Source organism: Cryptomeria japonica, chromosome 8 (assembly GCF_030272615.1).
Source record: "Cryptomeria japonica chromosome 8, Sugi_1.0, whole genome shotgun sequence".
Taxonomy (NCBI): domain Eukaryota; kingdom Viridiplantae; phylum Streptophyta; class Pinopsida; order Cupressales; family Cupressaceae; genus Cryptomeria; species Cryptomeria japonica.
In genome coordinates this window covers 548,060,506-548,081,231 of record NC_081412.1, presented here as the reverse complement: position 1 = coordinate 548,081,231, position 20,726 = coordinate 548,060,506, and the positions used below count along the sequence as shown (strand labels likewise).

Genomic DNA, 20,726 nt, shown 5'->3' with positions numbered 1-20,726 from the left:
GAGGATCTTCTTGAAAGCCATTAAACAAGTGCTTATTATAATTCGAATCCTACAAAAATGATTATTGATAATCACTATTAACCCTAACCACGACGTGCACATGATAATCCAAGGATATGATCAGGTATCTCTAATGAGGAGCTGCTTGAAAGCCATCAAACACATGCTCATTATAATTTAAAGTATCTTAACCATGGAACACATATGTTGTGACCTTACATTTTACATGATAGCCCTAAGATTATTCTACCTTAAAGAGAATGAGGCCAGGGATGGATGCATGGTATCATCATGAATTCCTTTACACCTAATGTAGTAATACTTGAGATAACTTAGCAGCTTCATTCTCCTATTTTCTAAATTCTGCCTCCAATCATCTATATGTAAAGCTTTCATCTATTTATGAACAAAACTCTATCCGTATTGATTAATATCTAATCCAACTTCACAAAGAGCATTAACTAATAATCAGCAGCTTTTAGAAGATGAACTCAATGCTTTAGTAAAGTTCTCAGCAATATAGCTGTGAGAAGTTAATCAATTTTCTATTTTAAAATGAATAAAGGTCATACCTATAAACCACTGCTTTGGAAAGAAACTTGCAAGAACGAGCTTAAAAAAAATTGATGCTTGCACAAAACAGCAACATCAAATATTTTGTCATCTTGTACAGATTAAAAATAACAGGCTTAACTACAATATGTGACATAGTTTGACTGATACTAGCCAGTATGAGCTTTCTATGAATACCAGTTTCTCAAGCTTATATAACAATATGTATTTATAATTTTATACAATACAACTATTGCTCCATTTCTATTTCCTTTTCTTCAACATTATTAATCTCCTATTGTTGGTGTTTTCTCTCCAAGCTATAGCAAAGGACCATCCTACATCTGTAGCTTCTGTTCAAAATTGTAGACACATTGATAGGCTTGTATTGACCCATTATGATAGGAATTGTATGAAAAAGCACACATTACATTTCTAAAAACTTAAATATTAAATATGCATCTAGTCTTCCTTAGATAATTAGTAAAGATTAGCTGTGAAAGAATCCATTTCTTTATATTTGAGATATAAAATATAACCCTATAGATCATAATAATAGAGATCAAGGATTCATTGATTGTCTTATGTCAATGCACTTATTATAGTCATTAAAATGGTCTTGTGCCAAGGTAGTGAAAGAAAATGGATAAGGAACCATCCCAATCGTTGTAAAATCATGTTATCTACCTCAGATCTCATAGAAGAGAGAATATCTGAAAATTAAGCAATCTTTAATCCCCACTTCATAACTTGGTAAGCTCAACATACATTGTTGACCTATTGAATATGGTTGCCTCTCAAAGCCTAACTAGTTGGATGAACCATACTATTGAGACTACTTGGGCCCTCACTCATCTTGGTCCAAGACAAACCCAATGAGTCTATAGCTTCAATTTGAGTATCTACTAAGTCTCATGCCTAGACTTGCAGGTCTACAAAGACTCACAAATCCCACTTAGTAAGTACGAGCATGATAAAGATCTTCGAAGAATGAACTTTAGATAGTTAGTTCTAAAATATAATGGCCGTAACGAAATTAAACCAGTTAAATTCGAAGTGAGATGGCTCAGTCCCTTTAAAATCTGGGAAGTCTATGACAATGGGGTTATCAAGTTGGAGAATTTGGACAAAACTCTACTCAAAGACAATATTAGCAACTCAAAACTAAAACCATACACGGAGAGATTGATGGTCTAAGTAAGTGTTGGTTCATCAAAGGGTTGATAACCTCATTACAAAGGAAGATGAAGGTAGTTCCACCTAAATCTAATGTGGATGTGTATAACATGCAATGGATATTAAAAGTGAAAACAATATGTCCTTGCACTCAAGAAAAAGTGAAAATAGTTCTTATTCAAGTGATGGCAAAACAAAGATTGTTCAAGCTCTAAGAAGGGGCATGCTTCAAATCATAGTTGAACGACTTGCCACAAACAAAAACTCGCCAAGGCCAGAAAAAAAACAAAAAACTCGCCAAAAACTCGCCAAAACTTGGCAACTTAAGAATTTGCTTAAATTTAATTAGAAATGCATTTTTTTGCAAAATTCAGTGAGGAGATGCATCCAATGAGTCAATAAATGAGTACACAAAAGACACGAGCTGAGTCTAGATATATTTGATTGATTTAAATGCACATTAGGTACAAAATGGCATCCTCTTGTGGAATGCTGACTGCTGATACACTGAAACAAAATGAAATAGAAAATTGTTTTTGTAAAACTAAAAGTAGATACTACATAGAAACATTTTACATCTTCCTCTTCCCAGCTCTAGTGAAAACTAGGTGAGAGATAGAACTAGAGGGTCTAGTCCTCAGAGTCCGATGTGGCTCCTCCACCTTGCCAAAATGAGGTTGAGGGTAGCACCCCTTGTGGGGTTTTGAGGGTGAGAGAGAGAGGGGTAGAGAGATAGGTCTAGATCTTGGGGGAGAGAGGAGAGAGTGGTAGAGAGAGGGGATAGAGGAAGAGTGATAGGGAGAAAAATAGGGCTAGATTTCGAGGTAGATAAAGTGAGTGAGATAGAGAGAGCTAGAGAATGTTGATAGGAGCCTACTAATTAATGAAATTTGACTATCTAAAAATATAGAAAATCTTCTAAAACCTAGAATTTGCATTCTAACTCCTAGAGATCTAAAACCACTCTCCAACATCCTACCAATATATACATGAAATATAACTTAAAGTATAAGAAAGAAAAAAGACATATTGAAATTTTATATTTCATATATATATTCTGATGAAGGGAATGAGACTAACTTGAAAAAAAATAGATAATTTTTTGACATTTTTGGTCCTCTTTTTTTAATGCACCCGAGTTTTTGTGAGAAACTCGCCAAAAACTCGGCAAGTTTCTTCTACTAGTCAATGGCATAAATACTTGCCTAGCAAAAAAAATTGCGAGAAAAACTTGTCGAGTGTTCTGCAAGTATTCCATCTATGCTTCAAATGGTGATAGAGTTAATGAAAGATAAAAGAGAGGAAGGAAGCGACTTGTTGTGCATGCACTGCAAGAAAAAGGCCATATCAAGGATAATTGTCAAAGATTTTTGTGAAATTACCAAGTTATGGGCCATAAATGAAAGATTGCCCATACAATTTAAAAAGTATGAGTGCCTAAGTAGCCTTCATTCAAGGAGAGCCACTAGTGCCACCTACCACTTTGATGAAGGCACATCTCTTAATGCATCTACAAGCTATCGAATGTAATGACATAATGGATGCCAAAAAATGAGTGGAAGCAAAAGCCAAATCCAATACAATGGTCAACAACAACCAATTGTACAATTTCAAAAGTGTAACAAGTGTGGCCATTTCACAAGGGATTGCCCTACTGATCAAATTACTAGGCCTCTATCATTGATGCTGACGTAGGGACCTGTTGATGTGTTTTTGGTGCACATGCGAACACAGAATAAAATACCTAAAGGGTACCTTATCCTCTCTTGAATAAAGCCTCCGAATGCTAAAGATGTCGCGAAAAGGATCAATCGGGATGACTTCAAGGTTCTTTTTGTAGGATCTCTACGTGTGGATAAGCTCTCTGTGGTATGATGTGATTTTGCTGGAATGACAAGGGGACTTACACTTTACGACCTAAACGTCTGATTCGCTTTGAATATTGCTGGAACACAGGATTTCACTAGCCTAGACTTTTTGAAAAAAGGAAAAAAGGATGAGGGCGAGAAAAGGATCTAATTCTGATACTAAGAAATGTAGGAGCAATGATTGATTTTTTGATGAAATTCTAACTAAGTCTTGTTTTGACATCCCAGGACCATCTCCACAAGGTTAGTGCAATCTTCGGAGGAAAACTTTATGATGTTCAGATCATCGCTACAGGCATAGACACCATCAGGCTGATGCATATCAATGAAGAAGCGACAATTGAAGTTGAGCTTAAGCTGAATGATTCCAGTTGACTACACAAGGCAAGTCTGCAATCAACAAACTGCTAGTAGTATGGATATACGAATTTCACCATCAATCAAACACATTTCTTCCACTCATCTAATAACATGAAATCAAATTTGAGAAGTATAGAGACCATGCAAATTGTTGAATCGACCCATAGATTTCACCATTTCTTCAATGAAGTTTTACAAGTCTTTTACAACATCTTGGCAACAATCTTTGCATTCTCTTGCTATTCTACTCTAATTGCTATTCTATCAACTGACTATTTACTATTAGCTATTATTGACTAACTATTGACTCCCTATTCACTAACTATTAGCTTTCTATTATCCTTTACAAATGAAGAGCCGGGGCTTATATAATGCTCTCAATACCATTCAATGGCTTGGATCAATTTGAGATCAATGGCCAAGATTTTACAATGAAAACCTAATTAGGGTTTGTTACAACAAACTTAATTCTGACCAATGAAATAATTGCATTATTTGGACACATGTCTTCTCTGGGATATTCGACCAATGGATAGGCGGGGTAGGTACATCGAAGTTTGTGCCATCTCCCATGAGTCAGGTACATTGAATCTGGACATGCTGAGGTGGACCAACCTGACTGGAGGAGTGATGACTAGGATGCCACCTTGTCTAACACTTGGTTGATGCTCAATTTGGTGATGCTTTCCTTCAAATGCTGGACTAGAAGATAGATAGAGAAGGTCATCCTTGTTGATGCTGGACTGGAGGAGGTCGTCCTTGTCCTGGCTTGATCTTCTTTGATGAGGGTCCGCCAAGTAATTGATGCCTACACAAAAGATTAAAGTTAGTCTTTGAGCATCAAACCTTAAAGCATAGAATTTAGGACCTTTCAAGAGAATGATTTAAGATATTAATTTGGAAATGACAATGATAAATCCAGAATTCTAATATTTCAAATTGATGGCAATGAAATCAATATAAATCTTGAATAAGAACTTCAAAATGATTCTTCATACCTTCTCCTTTGAAAGCCTAACTATAAAACCTTGGAAAATGAAGAAAGAAGACCGGATTTTGCTAGACAAGAGTTGAATTGTGGTCTTCCTTTGGATGAATTACGCCTCAATTAGCCTTCAAAACCTTCACCTTCTTTAGCCTCCAACATTTAGCAAATTCTGGGATTTAGCCTCCAACTTAGTAAGAAATTCGCCTCCAATCTGCTAGATTTCGCTCCTCTAATGTGCTCCTCAAATTCGCATAAGAAGGAATGAATGAATGATTTGAATTTTGAAACAATACTCCTTCCTTATATAGGGCGCTCACCCTAATTCTTGTTGAGGCCGACTTGACAAAAAGGAAATAAAATGAAATAAAACCCCCTTTTTGAAGGATGACCGACTTGGCAAATAAAGGCAAATAACAAATATTGAGCACTCAACTTAATTTTTTCATTTTTTCAAAAAGTCTAGGCTAGTGAAATCCTGTGTTCCAGCAATATTCAAAGCGAATCAGACGTTTAGGTCGTCAAGTGTAAGTCCTCTTGTGATTCCAGCAAAATCACATCATACCACAGAGAGCTTATCCACATGTAGAGATCCTACAAAAAGAACCTTGAAGTCATCCCGATTGATCCTTTTCGCGACATCTTCAACATTCGGAGGCTTTATTCAAGAGAGGATAAGGTACCCTTTAGGTATTTTATTCTGTGTTCGCATGTGCACAAAAAACACATCAACAGAATTGGCGCTAGAAGGAGGGCTGAGCATTTGAACGTCCGATCCTGTCAAGTCACATCGCATTTGAAGAAATTATCCAGAGCTTTTTACCCTCCTCCATGCTCGACCAAAATTGAAGCAGAAGAAAAGACAGCGAACGCGAACTCTTGAATCCAAGGAAGATCAATGGAAAGCCTTTTTCAAACACTCAGTAGAGCCGATACAGAAAAGGAAAGTGATCGCTGGATCGTCAGTTGGACTTGCGAAAGAAGGAAGCAAGCTGGAACCAATTGTGCTCTCAAGTTGAATCTGAGATTTTCAAGATCTCCCTTTTTCCACAAAATCCAAAAATAAAAAAGTGAAAAATAAAAAATCCAAAAAAAAAGTGAAAATAGAAAATCCAAAAAAAAAATCAAAAAGAAAAGATTTCTCAATGGAGCAACAACAGTTTCACAATGAGCAACAAGTTGATTTCCCTGAACTTTGGTGGAGATTAGATACACAACTTTATCCACACAGATTGTCCGAGTTTGCAAGGCCAGGACAGTGTCGAGTTCACGAGACAAATGAACATGATGAAATGCATTGCTTGAAGTACTTATCAAGGATGGAATCGGCAGCGCAGGGAAAGATCTTCTTTTGGGATGTCCCCAGGCCAGAAACAAAAGAAGGCAGCTTCAGTGTCCCAGAGAGCAAGGATCCTCTTCTACGCTTCTTGTGGATGATCGAGAATCAGCTCATTTTGAATGGTGAAATGCGTTTGGAGAACATATTCCAAGCCATTGAATGGTATTGAGGGCACTGTATAAGCCCCGGCTCTTCATTTGTAAAGGATAATAGAAAGTAGTTAGTGAATAGTGGAAAAGTAGTGGGTAAATAGTTAGTGAATAGTCAGTTAATAGTATAGCAATTAGAGTGGAGTAGAGAGAGAAGGCAAAGATTGTTGCCAAGATGTTGTAAAAGACTTGTAAACTTCATTGAAGAAATGGTGAAATCTATGGGTCGATTCAACAATTTGCATGGTCTTTATACTTCTCAGATTTGATTTCATGTTATTAGATGAATGGAAGAAATGTGTTTGATTGATGGTGAAATTTGTTTATCCATACTACTGGCAATTTGTTGATTGCAAACTTGCCTTGTGTAGTCAACTGGAATCATTCAGCTTGAGCTTAACTTCAATTGTCGCTTCTTCATTGACATGCATCAGCCTGATGGTGTCTATGCCTGTAGCGATGATCTAAACATCATAAAGCTTTCCTCCGAAGATCGCACTAATCTTGTGGAGATGGTCCTGGGATGTCAAAACAAGACTTAGTTAGAATTTCATCAAAGATCATTCATTGCTCCTACATTCTTAGTGTCAGAATTAGATCCTTTCCTCGACCTTGTCCTTTTTCCTTTTTTTTCAAATCTAAGCCAGTAAAATCTTGTGATTCCAGCAAAACAGACGTTTAGGTCATCAAGTGTAAGTCCCCTTGTGATTCCAGCAAAATCACATCATACCACAGAGAGCTTATCCACACGTAGAGATCCTACATACAAAGAACCTTGAAGTCATCCCGATTCATCCTTTTCGCGACATCTTCAGCATTCGGAGACTTTATTCAAGAGAGGATAAGGTACCCTTTAGGTATTTTATTCTGTGTTTGGTCGTGTACAAAATACACATCAACAGGACCATAGCAAAGGTAATTGCAATATGATTAATGACATAATGGATGCTTAAAAAAGGTGGAAGCAAAAGCCAAATCCAAAAAAATGGTCAACAACAACCAATTGTACAATTTCAAAAATGTAACAAGAGTGGCCATTTCACGAGGGATTGCCCTACCGATCAAATTACTAGGCTCCTCTATCATTGATGTTGACGTAGGGACCATAGCAAAGGTAATTGCAATATGATTAATGTGGTTGAGAATGAGGTAATGGCAATTACTACATCCCAAACAAAAAGAGTTGACTACCCAAACCCACACACAAAGAAGCAAAGGTTGGCCAAAGCAAGAGAAAAAGCTATAGGAGAAACACTTGAAGAAAGGTAGTGATCACATGCAATTGCAATAACAAGAAAACTCAATTTCAATAAGGCTATCACAAGGCATGTCTTGCAATCCACCACACTGATAAAGGTAATTGATTTAACGCATAGTAATGATAGTATTTTGGAACTAAATGATGCTATAACTACTAATGTACAAGGCACTTGCTTGAGCATGGAGTATGCACATGCACAACTAGTGTCAAATAGCAAAATGTCAATAAAGGGGTGAGGATCTAAAGAAAAAGAAAGACCACTCTCTTTAAGGTTATCAAGTAATTAATCTTACGCTCCTAATGATAAACATAGTGTTGGTGTAAATAATTATTCATCTTGGATATTATTACACCTTACTTAAGTTTACTTAGGTACATGCATATCATACTAATTTGGGTATGAGACACTTGGATGTTTGTGCCATATTGGGATAGTGTGTGTAGGAGAATTTCCACCTTTTATGGTGTTGATCTTGTTACTACTCTATCATATCCACTTATTGTGGAGTGATAATTCCACCTTCGGTGGGTGATCCACCTCATGTGGAATATTTTATTGTTTCTCCTACCTACCACACCTATTTCCTACCTACCCTTGTTTCTTATTGAGCCGCATGTCATGTTTGTGTGCTCACATATCCATATAGCCTTCCCTATATAAGCAAGCTCATATTCATTGTATGTAACGATTGATGATCTAGTTGATCAGTATTTTCATCTTGATAGAATACAGTTTATTCCTATCATCTATTTTGTCTCTCTATTGTACTTTTCATTGAGCTTTTGATCTTGGCAAAATCTCACACATATCCCAACAACTTATAATTATACATATAAAAATGATTGGGAGCAAACTCAAATAATATTGTTGACAATGGATCTATCATGACCATGCTTCCAGCGGTAACATGGAAGAATCTTGGGTAGCCCCCTATTTGGCTACTACCGTTGTATTTGATAGAAGTAAATCAGTATGGTATAAAAGTGTTGGGCATCTATATGGCTCAAAAGGTAATCATTCGAACTCAACCCTTTATTTTGAATTTTGTAGTCATTTCCTTGAAGAAAAAAAACATGTGATACAATCTTGGTTAAGGTAGGTTGAAAGCCACCAAAGCCAACCATAACTGAAAAAGAATATCAAAAATAATGGTGGAAATTACACAATGAATTTGACAAACTAGGGACTAAGAGTTAGCTTCATTAGATGAATTGTCATCTTCAGACTTTTAAGAACGATTCAATAGCTAGAAACTGAGGTACTATAAAGCTGACTGATGAAGGGGTCTTAGCATTACAATCTTGCTTTGAGTATGAAATCAACTCCCTTGGAGAATGGAACCTAGTTGTAATTTTGTGGAGATCAAGGTAATAGAAAAAGGTGAGGAGAAGAAGCATGATGACTCTGTAGGATCTACAGCACCAAACTTGGAAGGATCTCATTTGTGCATATTGCTTTACCTTCAAATTTATAGAGTACAAAGTGGGTGATGCCAAACTAATGAGAAGCCTAAGAATAAAATTGGTAGCCTTGAGGAAATAAAATACAAGAATCATCCCATCACTGAGCAACCCACTGTTAGGTCTCCTATCATTGATGAACCCCTTGTCGGAGAACCTGCCATCAGGCAAGTCATCATCAACAAACCCACCATCAGGCAAATCACCACTAGCCAAGCTACTGTATGATCATCAGCTGATGTCACCATAACCTTATGGGCTACACTTTTAGAACATTAAATTGATGACGTACATTCAGTTGCTGCTGCAATACAGCCTGAAATTTCTGATATGGCTTGAACAGATCATATTGTAGCAGTGGCACCCACTGTACTGACTATATGCCACAACTGAAAAATTTCCAAAACCGTTGACTGCAACAACTTGCACAAACGATCACACCACCTCCGGCATACAGTCTGCAGTACAGTCTGGAAATTTTGTTATGTGTCCTACCATACCATCTATAATGTATCATTCTACCATATGTTGTACAAGTTGTTCTCGTGCAATATTTCTGCAGTACAGCCTGGAAACTCTTTTCACTCTATAGTTTTAATGCTGGTCCATCTGATTGCTCAAGTATTTCTGTACACTCACATGTAACATTGTACATTCAATAAATACAGCCCTACGGTATGATTTTTTTGATGCCATCATTGCTTCCATATATATGGCTACTACATCAGATTGCGTTCCATTCAGAGCAGCTTGTACGAACCACAGACAAGACGACATAATCTACTACAGGGTTGTCTGCAAATGGAATTTTATCTGCTGGGTACGTGCAGCTTTTGATCCATTGGACAAATATCATGTGGCTATTTACACTTGTAATCAGGTATTCCAACAGATTAACGATCTAGAGATCAGTTTTTTCTTAAATTAGTGCAACTTACGGCAAAATAAGCTGTTGCTTAACAGCTTCACCACCTATTAGAGCTCCAAGGCCATCCTTTCATCCCCCACCTCTAACTTCTTGCTAAGTTCTTTCTTTTTGTTATTATTGTTGTCAGAAGGGACTCCAACTTTTCTAAATGCGGGAATAAAGCAGACTGGAAATTAAATATATTTTGTTAGTAAGCCTATGTTGTCATGTTAATCCTTGTCAGCATTAGATAGTAATGTCACTTCTTGTATTCAGTTGTTGACAATTGTGTAACCAATAACCATATGTATTGTCATTTATGATTTGAAAGCAAGTCGTCAAGAAAGATATGTTGTCTAGGACCAACCCTGTAGTGAACAATTGTATAGACACTACCTATATGAAAAGATCTGCTTATCTAGTATTCATTGTTTTCCATGTTGCTTTTGTTATCATTTCCATTGCTGAACTCTGGTTCTAGTTGGTAAATGAATGAATGTGGCAGAATTTCCTCTTTGGTGATTCTTTTATAAAGCAAGTTTATTTTCTCTCATGCCCTCCCTAACTCTTGATGATTTCTTGAAATGTTGATGGCATACAATGAACTAGATGATTATCAAAGTCGTTTTGAAATAATTCGTGTTCTTGAGTTCAGTAAATTTTCAGAGAAACCCTAACCAATAAGGATGCTAGGTGGTCATCAGGATACTGTAGCCCCTTGCAAACACAAAAACAGTTCACATACTTTAATTTCCAATTAATGAACTCTTATCAACAGGTTTTGATCCTCGGGATAATTAAATAAACCTCTTTCAAGCAGAGTGTGCTTAGAGCTTCCACTCTCACTGGGGCTGTGCCAAAAGACCTATCAACAGAAAGGAGCTATGCAAATTGGATACAAAAGATAGATAAGATGGCTTTATAAAAAAATCCAAACAGTCTCTCAAGGAAAGATTTAATTATAGCAAATTTTTCTCTAAAAATGGGAAATTACAGGTTAGATGGTAACTCCAAAGCAAACCTCATATGTCACAGTGCCACCGGAAGTTGCAGACTGACGAAGTGTCACATTTGAAATAGCACCATTTGCTGAAAGAATGCATACTGCTCTGGGGCCTTGTTGCGAAAATGACATTATTTTTGATGAAACATCCTGCATATGGTAGAAAGATTCTAAGTAGACAATAATGATATATATATTAACATTTTACTGCAAAGTGAGTTTCCCAAACTGCTGAGATTCATCAATCTAACTTTAAGCATATTCAATGGGTCTGTGGACATATCTGGTATTTGATCCAAGAAAGACATTTAGCATCCCGATCATAATATGAGAACATTTGAGTCTAAACATGCCCTTTTATGCAAATATCTAAAACAGTGATCTTTTCAATTGATTATAGCAGTGAAAACGTTTTTAAAAAAAAAAGACATATACAATTTGCACACTAACTGGACTGGTAAATATATGGTATAAACACCATTTACATTGCAGACAGTGGTCAGTAAATGCAGAAAGTAACATGTTAACACATGCAATTCGTTTTCGAAATTTCTCTGCAATTACAGAAATTGTTGCCCAAAAAATAGCTTGGAAGCAATAGGCATAATTATATATTTTAATACTTTCCCCTTTCATTTGTACAAGCTTCTGATCATGCATGTCATCCTAAGGTGATGAAAGCTTTAAAAAAATAAAGAACTGCATACTAAAGTTGAGATCAGGCACTTTGTACAATAACCCAGGATAGCAAAAACAGCAACCTAAATGGTTTCTCAAACTTCAAACAAATAGACAGAAAGAAAGTGTATGTTGTTGAACAATGATCAAAGCCAGCACATGAGACTGAAAAAACCATCCCGTTAAGATATTGGGATATCTAAAAACGCCCCCTTAAAAAGTGAAAGCTCAAACACAAAATAAAACACAGTTAACCAAAAATGTAAATCCACAGATCTAAAAACCAATGACTAAGCAACTACATCAGTAAATAAACAACCTACAGAAGCTAGTACAAAAGGGACAGCATAATCACTACTCAAGATTATCCCTAAGTGACCGATTCGGGTATGGGTACAGATACAGATACAGGTACAGATTCGCGGGTACGGCAAAAAAAATTGTTCCTTGGGTACGGATACGGGTATGGGTACGTCCGTACATACACACATACATGTTCAAACATTATAGACTATATCATTGTATAACTACAAGAAGAGTGATACTCATAAATCCATAATTGCCAATAAATATCAAAGAATAGAATATTTTGATACCCCATTCATAATTTGCAAAAATGAAAATACTCAAGTTTCAAAATGTCATTACACAATGAAAATTCAAATTATAATTGATTTTAATATTCATGTTCTTCATCAGAAGAGTCAAGGTCAATATCAACATTTGGTTCAATTTCATTTGAACCACAATCAATTGGATTGCCACTACCACTAGCTGTGTCAAGTGCAGAAGCTGGTTCGATTTCATTTTTCAAACATTTGACAAAATGCCAAATCATTAACAACACAAGGAAAGCGATTTCACAAAACATAAGCAAACAGCTGCTACGTATGCATAATGTAAATCAACTGAAATCAATCTCAGTATTGCTGATATAAAGTTTAGTAACCTTGTGTTCATATGTATAGCTCACAAATGCAACTGAAATGATATTTAATTGCTTGCTTGCTGGCATATTCTGATAAAAAATGCTGTCACAAAGTTATGGGAGTGAAACTGAGGTTTTAGTTTATGAAACTATGCTTGGGTACGGCCCTTGGTACTTCCTGGATGCCTGGATTCTCTGTGGGTTCTTCACAAAAGGACCCATAGAGAACCCAGGTACCTAGGAAGAACCCAAGCCGTACCTAGGAAGAACCCAAACAGTACCAGTACCAGGACCCGAGCTAAACTAGAAGAATCCGGTAACTTAGGATTATCCTTTTGGCATCATAACAAATGGTAGTCCTCCAACGGGTCTACACGTTTTCCCAATTTTAAGCAGCCCAGAAATCGTTGATTTCATTACATGAGTGATCAAACCTTTAAGATTGAACAAGTAGTGATTATTCTTTTAGTTATTTCGTTACTTGCTCTAAATTACATCAGAGTAAGACTGAGCTTTTCAGATGAACATATCTTGATCAACTGACTTCGAAGACTCAATCCAACACAGTGTTTCCAAACCCACTGCAAAGAATAGAAGCAAAGCTGTTTAACTTTCAAAGTATTATGGGTAGAGAAAATATCATCAAGTGTCAAATAAGTGCACCATCAAGCTTCACCATGAATGTGGCCCACAAGAGCCTGAACCCACACACCTTTAGCAAAATTCCTAGTGGATCATTGCAAAGACGAGCTTTAGAGTTAAGACTAGCACTTGTAGATTTATTGTGAAAAAGTGCAGGCAACCCTAATGACTCATTGAAGAGACATGATTTATCATTGAAGGACTGTGGTCTGGCATTTTATAAAAAAACTGTACAGAACAAACACTGAATTGAAAAGAAAAATCTATATAATCTGGCATGCAGAAAATACTGGAAGCACCTGAGAACTTCAAAAGACTAACTAGCACCAATATGCAGAAAATATTTTAATCATGGATACATTATCAAGATTATATAGGATTAGTTTAAGACAATTATTGACAGTGCGTTAGACGAAGCTTAGTCTGTAGAGAGAGAATTTCAGGTATTTTGATAGAGTTAGTGCAAATTGAAACATTTACTCGAGTAATTTTTAAAAGTAGCCAATAGAATGGTTGGTAGGTATGGGAATTCATGTCAGGACTCAGAATGTTGGAAGTTGGAACCTTTGTCAGGTATTATAAAGTTCCTGTGGATTAAGGAAACTAAGCCTCCAGTTGATGACAGCATGGAAGATTGAAAGCGAATGTCAAGAAAACCCACTTTTTTTGCAACGATAAGTATAAGAATTAGAATAATATAGAATAAAAATATAATAAGAATATAAAAATATAAAAGTATAATAATAAGAATGATATAAAAATTTAATCATACAACAGTCATAATTATCATTATTTAATGTTAGCTACAGTATAATAATATAATAATTTTTAAGTGGAATATTAAAATAATATAAAATAAAAATATAATGATATAATAATATAGTAATAATTTAGTCTTTATACTTTTTTGCTTTTGTAAAGAGTTTAATAGGAAAATAAAAATATAATAATAAGAATAATATAATAATATAATCATATTATTAGTCATAATTTAATAATAATTATAACATAATGATATAATAATTTTTCAAGTAGAATAATGGACAAATAAAATAATTGTCCCCATGATGATATCTTTCAGCATCTTTTACATTAAATTTTCAAACTATAGGTATGCTAGTTTAAAAACATTTACATTTATCATGTTATTATCCTCTGATTACAATTCAAAAAATTTCGAAGTATGCATTTATTCTTCCTCTGTAACGATTGACATAACCTTCTTTATTGCTTAAACATGCGTTGGCTATGAATTTCTAGTTCATTATTCCAATATATGTTTTTAGCCTCAAAATAGGCACATGTTGAAATTCCACATATATTTTCTTGTGGCATTTCCATAGAAATGTGGTACAGACCTGACTCCTATAACATTAACAGTTTTAAAGATGAAATACTAAAGGCTTGTATGCCACCGAGCCATTCCCTTGTAATTGGCCAAAACCCAGTTGTATCTCCATTGATGCAATTTAAAAAAAGAAATGGTTTACAATCATAAATTTCCCTTTTTCCTTGTTGATGCTTGTAGAAGAAATCTAGCATGATTACACCCCCTTCTCATACCTGCAAGCAATAAGCTTCCCTTCCACAGACTTCAATCTAGATTATTGTCCAAAATTTCAAATCTCTCTGCTGGATCCATCTTTACAGATTGTAAGATTGAAGTCGGATCCCTATAGATGGATCCAAAAGAGAGATTTGAAATATTGGATGACAATTTTCATATGCAGTTGCTTCTATAGACCTCTAACATTCTGTTGCAAACAAGACAACCTTAATTCCATAAAAAGTTTTTTTTATTTGGCATAACGCTGTTCTTGTGGCACTAATCGTCAGTTCAACTCATGATGATAATTTATAAAATAAAAGCCTGATCTCACCAGTGATATCACAAATATACCATAGAAACAGATATTGCCAAAATATCACAAGAAATCATGATATCACATTTATTGCCCTGCCTGCCAATAAATTTCCAAAAAACATTGAAATTCTGAAAATATCAGTCAACAAGAATCTGACCAAGAAAAGCTGATTTTCTCCCAGGTAAAGCCAATTTACTGCAATATTTTGGCGATATTCCAGTTTTTCTATATATAACTCTGCTCTGAAATTTTTTCCACATTCTGGTTTCTTTTTTGTGCAAATTTCCTCTGTGTTTTTAGGGTTTTAACGTTTTGTGCATAGTTTATACAGTTTGCCTCACACAAGAACATAATACTTTAAATTGCAAACCTGCATAGAATCACTTGCAGCATAGCAACTGACACTAATCATCTTTGATTTCAAAAGAAAAAAATTTGGTTCTGGCCATTTTTCCCAAACCTATATATTCGCACACAAAACAATTGTATTCTGAATTTATAATATGAAAGCAAACAAGAAACACTGTCTTTCTAAATTTATCAGTTGGACCTTAAAACTATTGATCTAAACGAAAATGTTAGACATTCATTCAGATTTCCTTATTCTTCTCCACATCCTCTCACTTTTGTTTTGAATCTGCTGAAATAAGAGTTTGATGTTACTAATGTCATTTTCTATAATATCTTTTATCATGATATTTTTATGAAGATCTATTGGCCTATTTAAATGCACACATTACTAACTCCTACTACCTGCATCTGAATCTGAATATTTCACAAGTCAGTTTATTTGGAAGCCAATAGCCTGGAACCAACCGAAAGATTTCCAGATGAAAAGCTGCTGGTCTGATAATTTCTGGCATGATTTCACCTCAGATTTACACCATTTGAAGCAACTCCTGATAAACATATAAATATTTGGGGCAATCTAGCATCTATCTTCCTGCCATAACTAGATGAACATTCAATCCAAATAAAATATAAGCCCAAACACTACAACCAAATTTGATTGAGAAGAGATATTATAGGGTTAATTGTTAAATTTTACATCCCAAAACTTGAAGAACAAGTCTACCTGATTAGAAATCAGAGATCCCTTTTGACAACCCTACCCTGTCTTCTTTCCCATAAAAAAAAAGTTGAGATAACTTCAGTTAATCGAAGGCTGACTTTAATTTGCCTCATGATACCATTAAGAAGAATTCATGTTGAAGGTCTTATTGCGTTTGGACCATAGTTTTTGTGTTCAATATTCTTTAGTTTTAGTAAAACATCTCAGTTTAATATCATTGAAGAAGGAAATTTCTTTTTTAATTAAAATATGAAGTCCAACAAGCGAAGAGGTCATTAGTTTGAATCTTGATGTCTTGAAGGAAGCCTAGGTATTTGATGAAGAGCAGTTGAATTGAATTAGAAGAGAGCAAAATGTCGGAGCGTCATCATAAGAAAATACAGCCCCCTAGTGCATCACATTTCATAGCAGCTAGCATCATTGGGTCAATCTGCTTCGTGTTACTGTGTAGTTTGTACTTTATAGGTTGGCATTTGTATTTTGTAGTCTGTAATTGATTTTGTGGTTCAAACTTTGAAGTTGAACCATGTAGTAATGCATTATGCAGTGTGCACTGTAATCAGTGATCTCAAAATTAATGAGGAAAATTCATATTTTAAAGTTCATGGTGTGCACGCTATTTCAATTCTCTCACTCTCTATGCAATCAGGATAGTTTTAAAGCTAATCAAGTCATTTATTTCTCCCTTTTTTTCTCAAATTTTTTTGGTTCCCAAAATTTTCCTGGTTTTTTCCAGGTAAAAAAAAAATATTTAACTTTTGGTTTGCCAAAAAATTTCCTAGAAAGATATTTGCTTCTATGCAATATACTATCAGAAATTTTTCATGGTATCGAGGAACTGGAAATTGAGAGTCAATAAATTAAGAGCTGAAATATATTTCATTTTTTATGGTAAACATTTCATCTAAGATGTCATGTTTCAACATTTGGGATATTTTTCCCTTTTAAAACCAAATTTTCAAAATCTTTTACTCCTACGCCCACACTTGACAGAAGATTGTGAAACAAATATGAAGGAAAAAATCAACAGTGTGGCTTTTTACAACTAATATACATAGAAAAAAACATAGTGTTTGTTACGCTGACTTGGCTTGATGCCAAAATTATTATGTTGTCACATTTCTCTTCACATAAACAACAACAAATACAAACAAGTATTATGAACAGTGATTTAGCTTCCGAACAAGATTACCAAAGCTATCACATACCTCTCCTGTGGCTATTGTTATAACATGTGGAGTGAAACCCACACCTGCTGATCCTGCAAGCCATTCTCCTGGGAGACAGGATTTAAAATGAACAAAATGAGCAAAACAATATGGGAAACCAATCTTTGCATAGAACTCACATAACTGCCTGAAATGATAATAAGAAAGAAATAGCCCCACAAAACACCCATCAATATCAACTTTCTTATAGAATAACGTTGATGTATTTCTATTCTGTTACAATTTGATTCGACTACGAGTGGCAAACATAATAGCTGTCTAAGCATTTTCTTCCTACCATCAAGATACACAAGTAACCATCTTACATAGGAATAAATTTCAGAATATGATTCCAAAAGCTCTAATGCTACTTAACCCTGAACCTAAATTTCCTAGAATTGTTTTTATCATGCTTTGGACATACCCAACTTATCCTATGGACTGGATGGAAAGTTCCCAAATTATAGAATTTTTGGAAGCCTATTGTTTTTGTATATTGCATAACAGTTTCTCCCATGATTTAAAGTTTTTTGTAGATAAAATACTGATAATTTGCAATCTAGAGATTTCTACTCGTTTAAAATTGTGGTTGAATCGCTACATGTGATAGAAGAAAAATATTGTTATTATGTACAGTTATTTTTTGATCGGTTTATCATGTACAGTTAAATTTTTGTATAGTTTTTTTGTACTGTATTACCTTATCTTTATGCTGGACATGCGAATAAAATACTAGTATTTTTGGGATAAACATTGTAAAATGTTACATTAAAATACTTGTATTTTTATGCATTACATTAAAATTCTAGCATTAAGTATTTTTGGGATATGTGAATTTTACATTATATAAAGTTACAATATTTTTGGAAGCATATTGTTTCTGAACAATTTCGTCAGTAGAGAAAAGACATCAAACTAGGACATTGCTTAACACTTTCTTCCATGAATTAAAGTTTCTTGTAGATAAAATACTGTTGATTTGCGATCTAGAGATTTCTACTGGTTTAGACGCTACATGTAATAGAAGAAAAAATTTGTTATCATTTACAATCATTGTCTATTATAATTGTGGCTAGTTCTTTTTATGTACTGTATTACATTATCCGTATGCTGGATATACGAAGTGTCCTGGTCGATACTCTCTATGCATGATCACTATGCGATTGATCAGATCATTGAACTGAAGAATGGATATTGGCTATGGACCACGAAATGACCAGTTCTGTTTAGATTACCAATGTTTTGTTTTTAGTTATTATTCATAAGATGTGACTTTTTCGATTAAGAAAAATAAAATAGGATATAGTTCGTTGAAAAGGTTCGAGGCAGCTCCAGAAATACAAAGCACTGTTACAGACGATAGTTGCTTCCAAACGAGGATAAATTACTTAAAGAGCCAAAAACAACATTCAACACACGGACAAAAACGATGTTCAAGGCAAAAGGAATCTCACACACCATGGCATAAGCAGAAATGCAGAAACTCAAATTTATAATATATTGCCAAATGATTTGTAACAAAGATGATAACCCCGGTGCTAGCCCGTTGGGCAGTAATGCAGACCATACCCTGGTAGAATAGAAACCCTTAAAATATGGCTTCTAAGCATAAAGGTGTTCTAAGCTTGACAGTGCACTCCAATAATGGTGAACAAACGATACAATTAACCATGAAAACAACGATTCATAGCAAAGGAAGAGCAAGCAACCTACCAAGAGCAGCCAACTGCTGCTTCCTGCCTGACCCAGGTGGCCGCCCTCTACCCCGCTTCTGCAAAGCGGAAAACGATCCTGGAACTGAAGGAGTCAATGGAGCTAAAGCCAATGCCATACTTCCATCCGGCCCGTATTTTCTAGGCCTCCCTCTCTTCCTCTTAAGTGGCTCAGTGCGTGCTATACCAACCCCCATTCCCACACCCATGTTGACACCATGGGAAACAACCACGGCAGAAGAATCACTTGCGTATAGAGGATTACTGCTGGGAGTAGAAGCAATGGTCACTGCAGGCCTCAATGCTGCTGGGGAATGTATAGCTGCAGCAGGTGTCGATGCAGTAGGTGCCGCCATACCGCTACTACTACTATTATGTAGAGAGCCTACTCCTCTCTGCTGCTGCTGCTGCTGCTGCAAAAGTGCACCAAAAGACGCAGGACCACTCAACCCCACGGACTCTCTGCCCTCCATTCATAGATTTCAAAGCCACTAAGAAATTTTCCGTATATAAATTTAAAATAACCAGAATTGTGCATTCCCCATCTATCAGCATAGACTACAATACTAACGCTACGTGTTTCTTTCAGCATATGCCCAGCTCCCGACCCACTTAACCACTCTTGCAGTTGTATTTAAAAGCTTAGTTACTAAATATCAAACTCAAGCGAGTCCGGAGTTGCCAGGCATTACCAATGCTGGCTTTTTCCTAAATTTCACCTAAGACCAAACTAAAATTCCTCTGCCACTGCTATTCATTTCTCGAAATGAAATATAACTAAGAGATTAAATTGGCATTTACACCTGTATAAAATCTCTTTGTCTAGCTAGGGTTTTAAATACCAATTCTTTTCCCCGCCCTAAGCAAAACATGGAGTGCTTATGTTCGCCTCCTTTTTATCCAATGAAGCCACTATTTATCTCCTGAACTTAGAAATGCTTATATTCTACAAATGCGATATCTCCTAACACTAAATGCCACGTCTACTTATAAATGCCATGGAATTTAAATAGACTGCCATCAGTAAAAAATTGTAAGGATGAAACTCTAAAAACTCAAAACCTGCAAAACAAAAAATGAAACCGCCAAAGAAACATCTTTTATTCTTTCACGTACTTCCACCATTTACAGACTCTCTGTGCCTCCTGCTTACTACAGTCTCTGCCTGCTGTGCTGCTGAAAAAATAACCAGTAGCTGAATAACCTAAATAAATACATAAAAAGTATTTTAGAGATAAAGTTAAAATTAAAAATTAAAAATTAATATCAAATAAAAATGATTTCCTGTTGCTTTTCCTGGACTTGAAAAGGCATTTCGATTCGCTTAAACAATATGCACCTAATTTGTATTGCAAGAAAAAAAAAAGGTGGACTTGAAAATTATTTTGTTTTGTTCTAATATTAGACTTAAAAATTGGTAGCATACCCAAAAGGCGGGCGTGATAGGAAAGAATCAAATATAAAATCATTGCAGTTGTGTGTGGAATTCAAAATAGATTCACTTTAATTCAATCTCGATATCATGAGGTGGGGACTTTCTGTGTTCATATATTTTTTTAA

General features: G+C 35.3%; 1 protein-coding gene across 1 annotated transcript in view; it reads right to left on the bottom strand.

The window, feature by feature from the left end:
• The window catches only part of LOC131067106 (AT-hook motif nuclear-localized protein 10), a 50,345-nt gene extending 29,847 nt beyond the window's left edge, over positions 1 to 20,498 (bottom strand). Inside the window, exons 1-3 of the mRNA XM_058002042.2 lie at positions 19,168 to 20,498; positions 17,455 to 17,522; positions 11,080 to 11,211 (exon numbers count right to left, since the gene is read on the bottom strand). Coding sequence (XP_057858025.1) covers positions 11,080 to 11,211; positions 17,455 to 17,522; positions 19,168 to 19,639 — 672 coding nt within the window. The 5' untranslated portion in view covers positions 19,640 to 20,498. The remainder of the gene's footprint in view (positions 1 to 11,079; positions 11,212 to 17,454; positions 17,523 to 19,167) is intronic.
• Between the last annotated feature and the right edge of the window lie 228 nt (positions 20,499 to 20,726).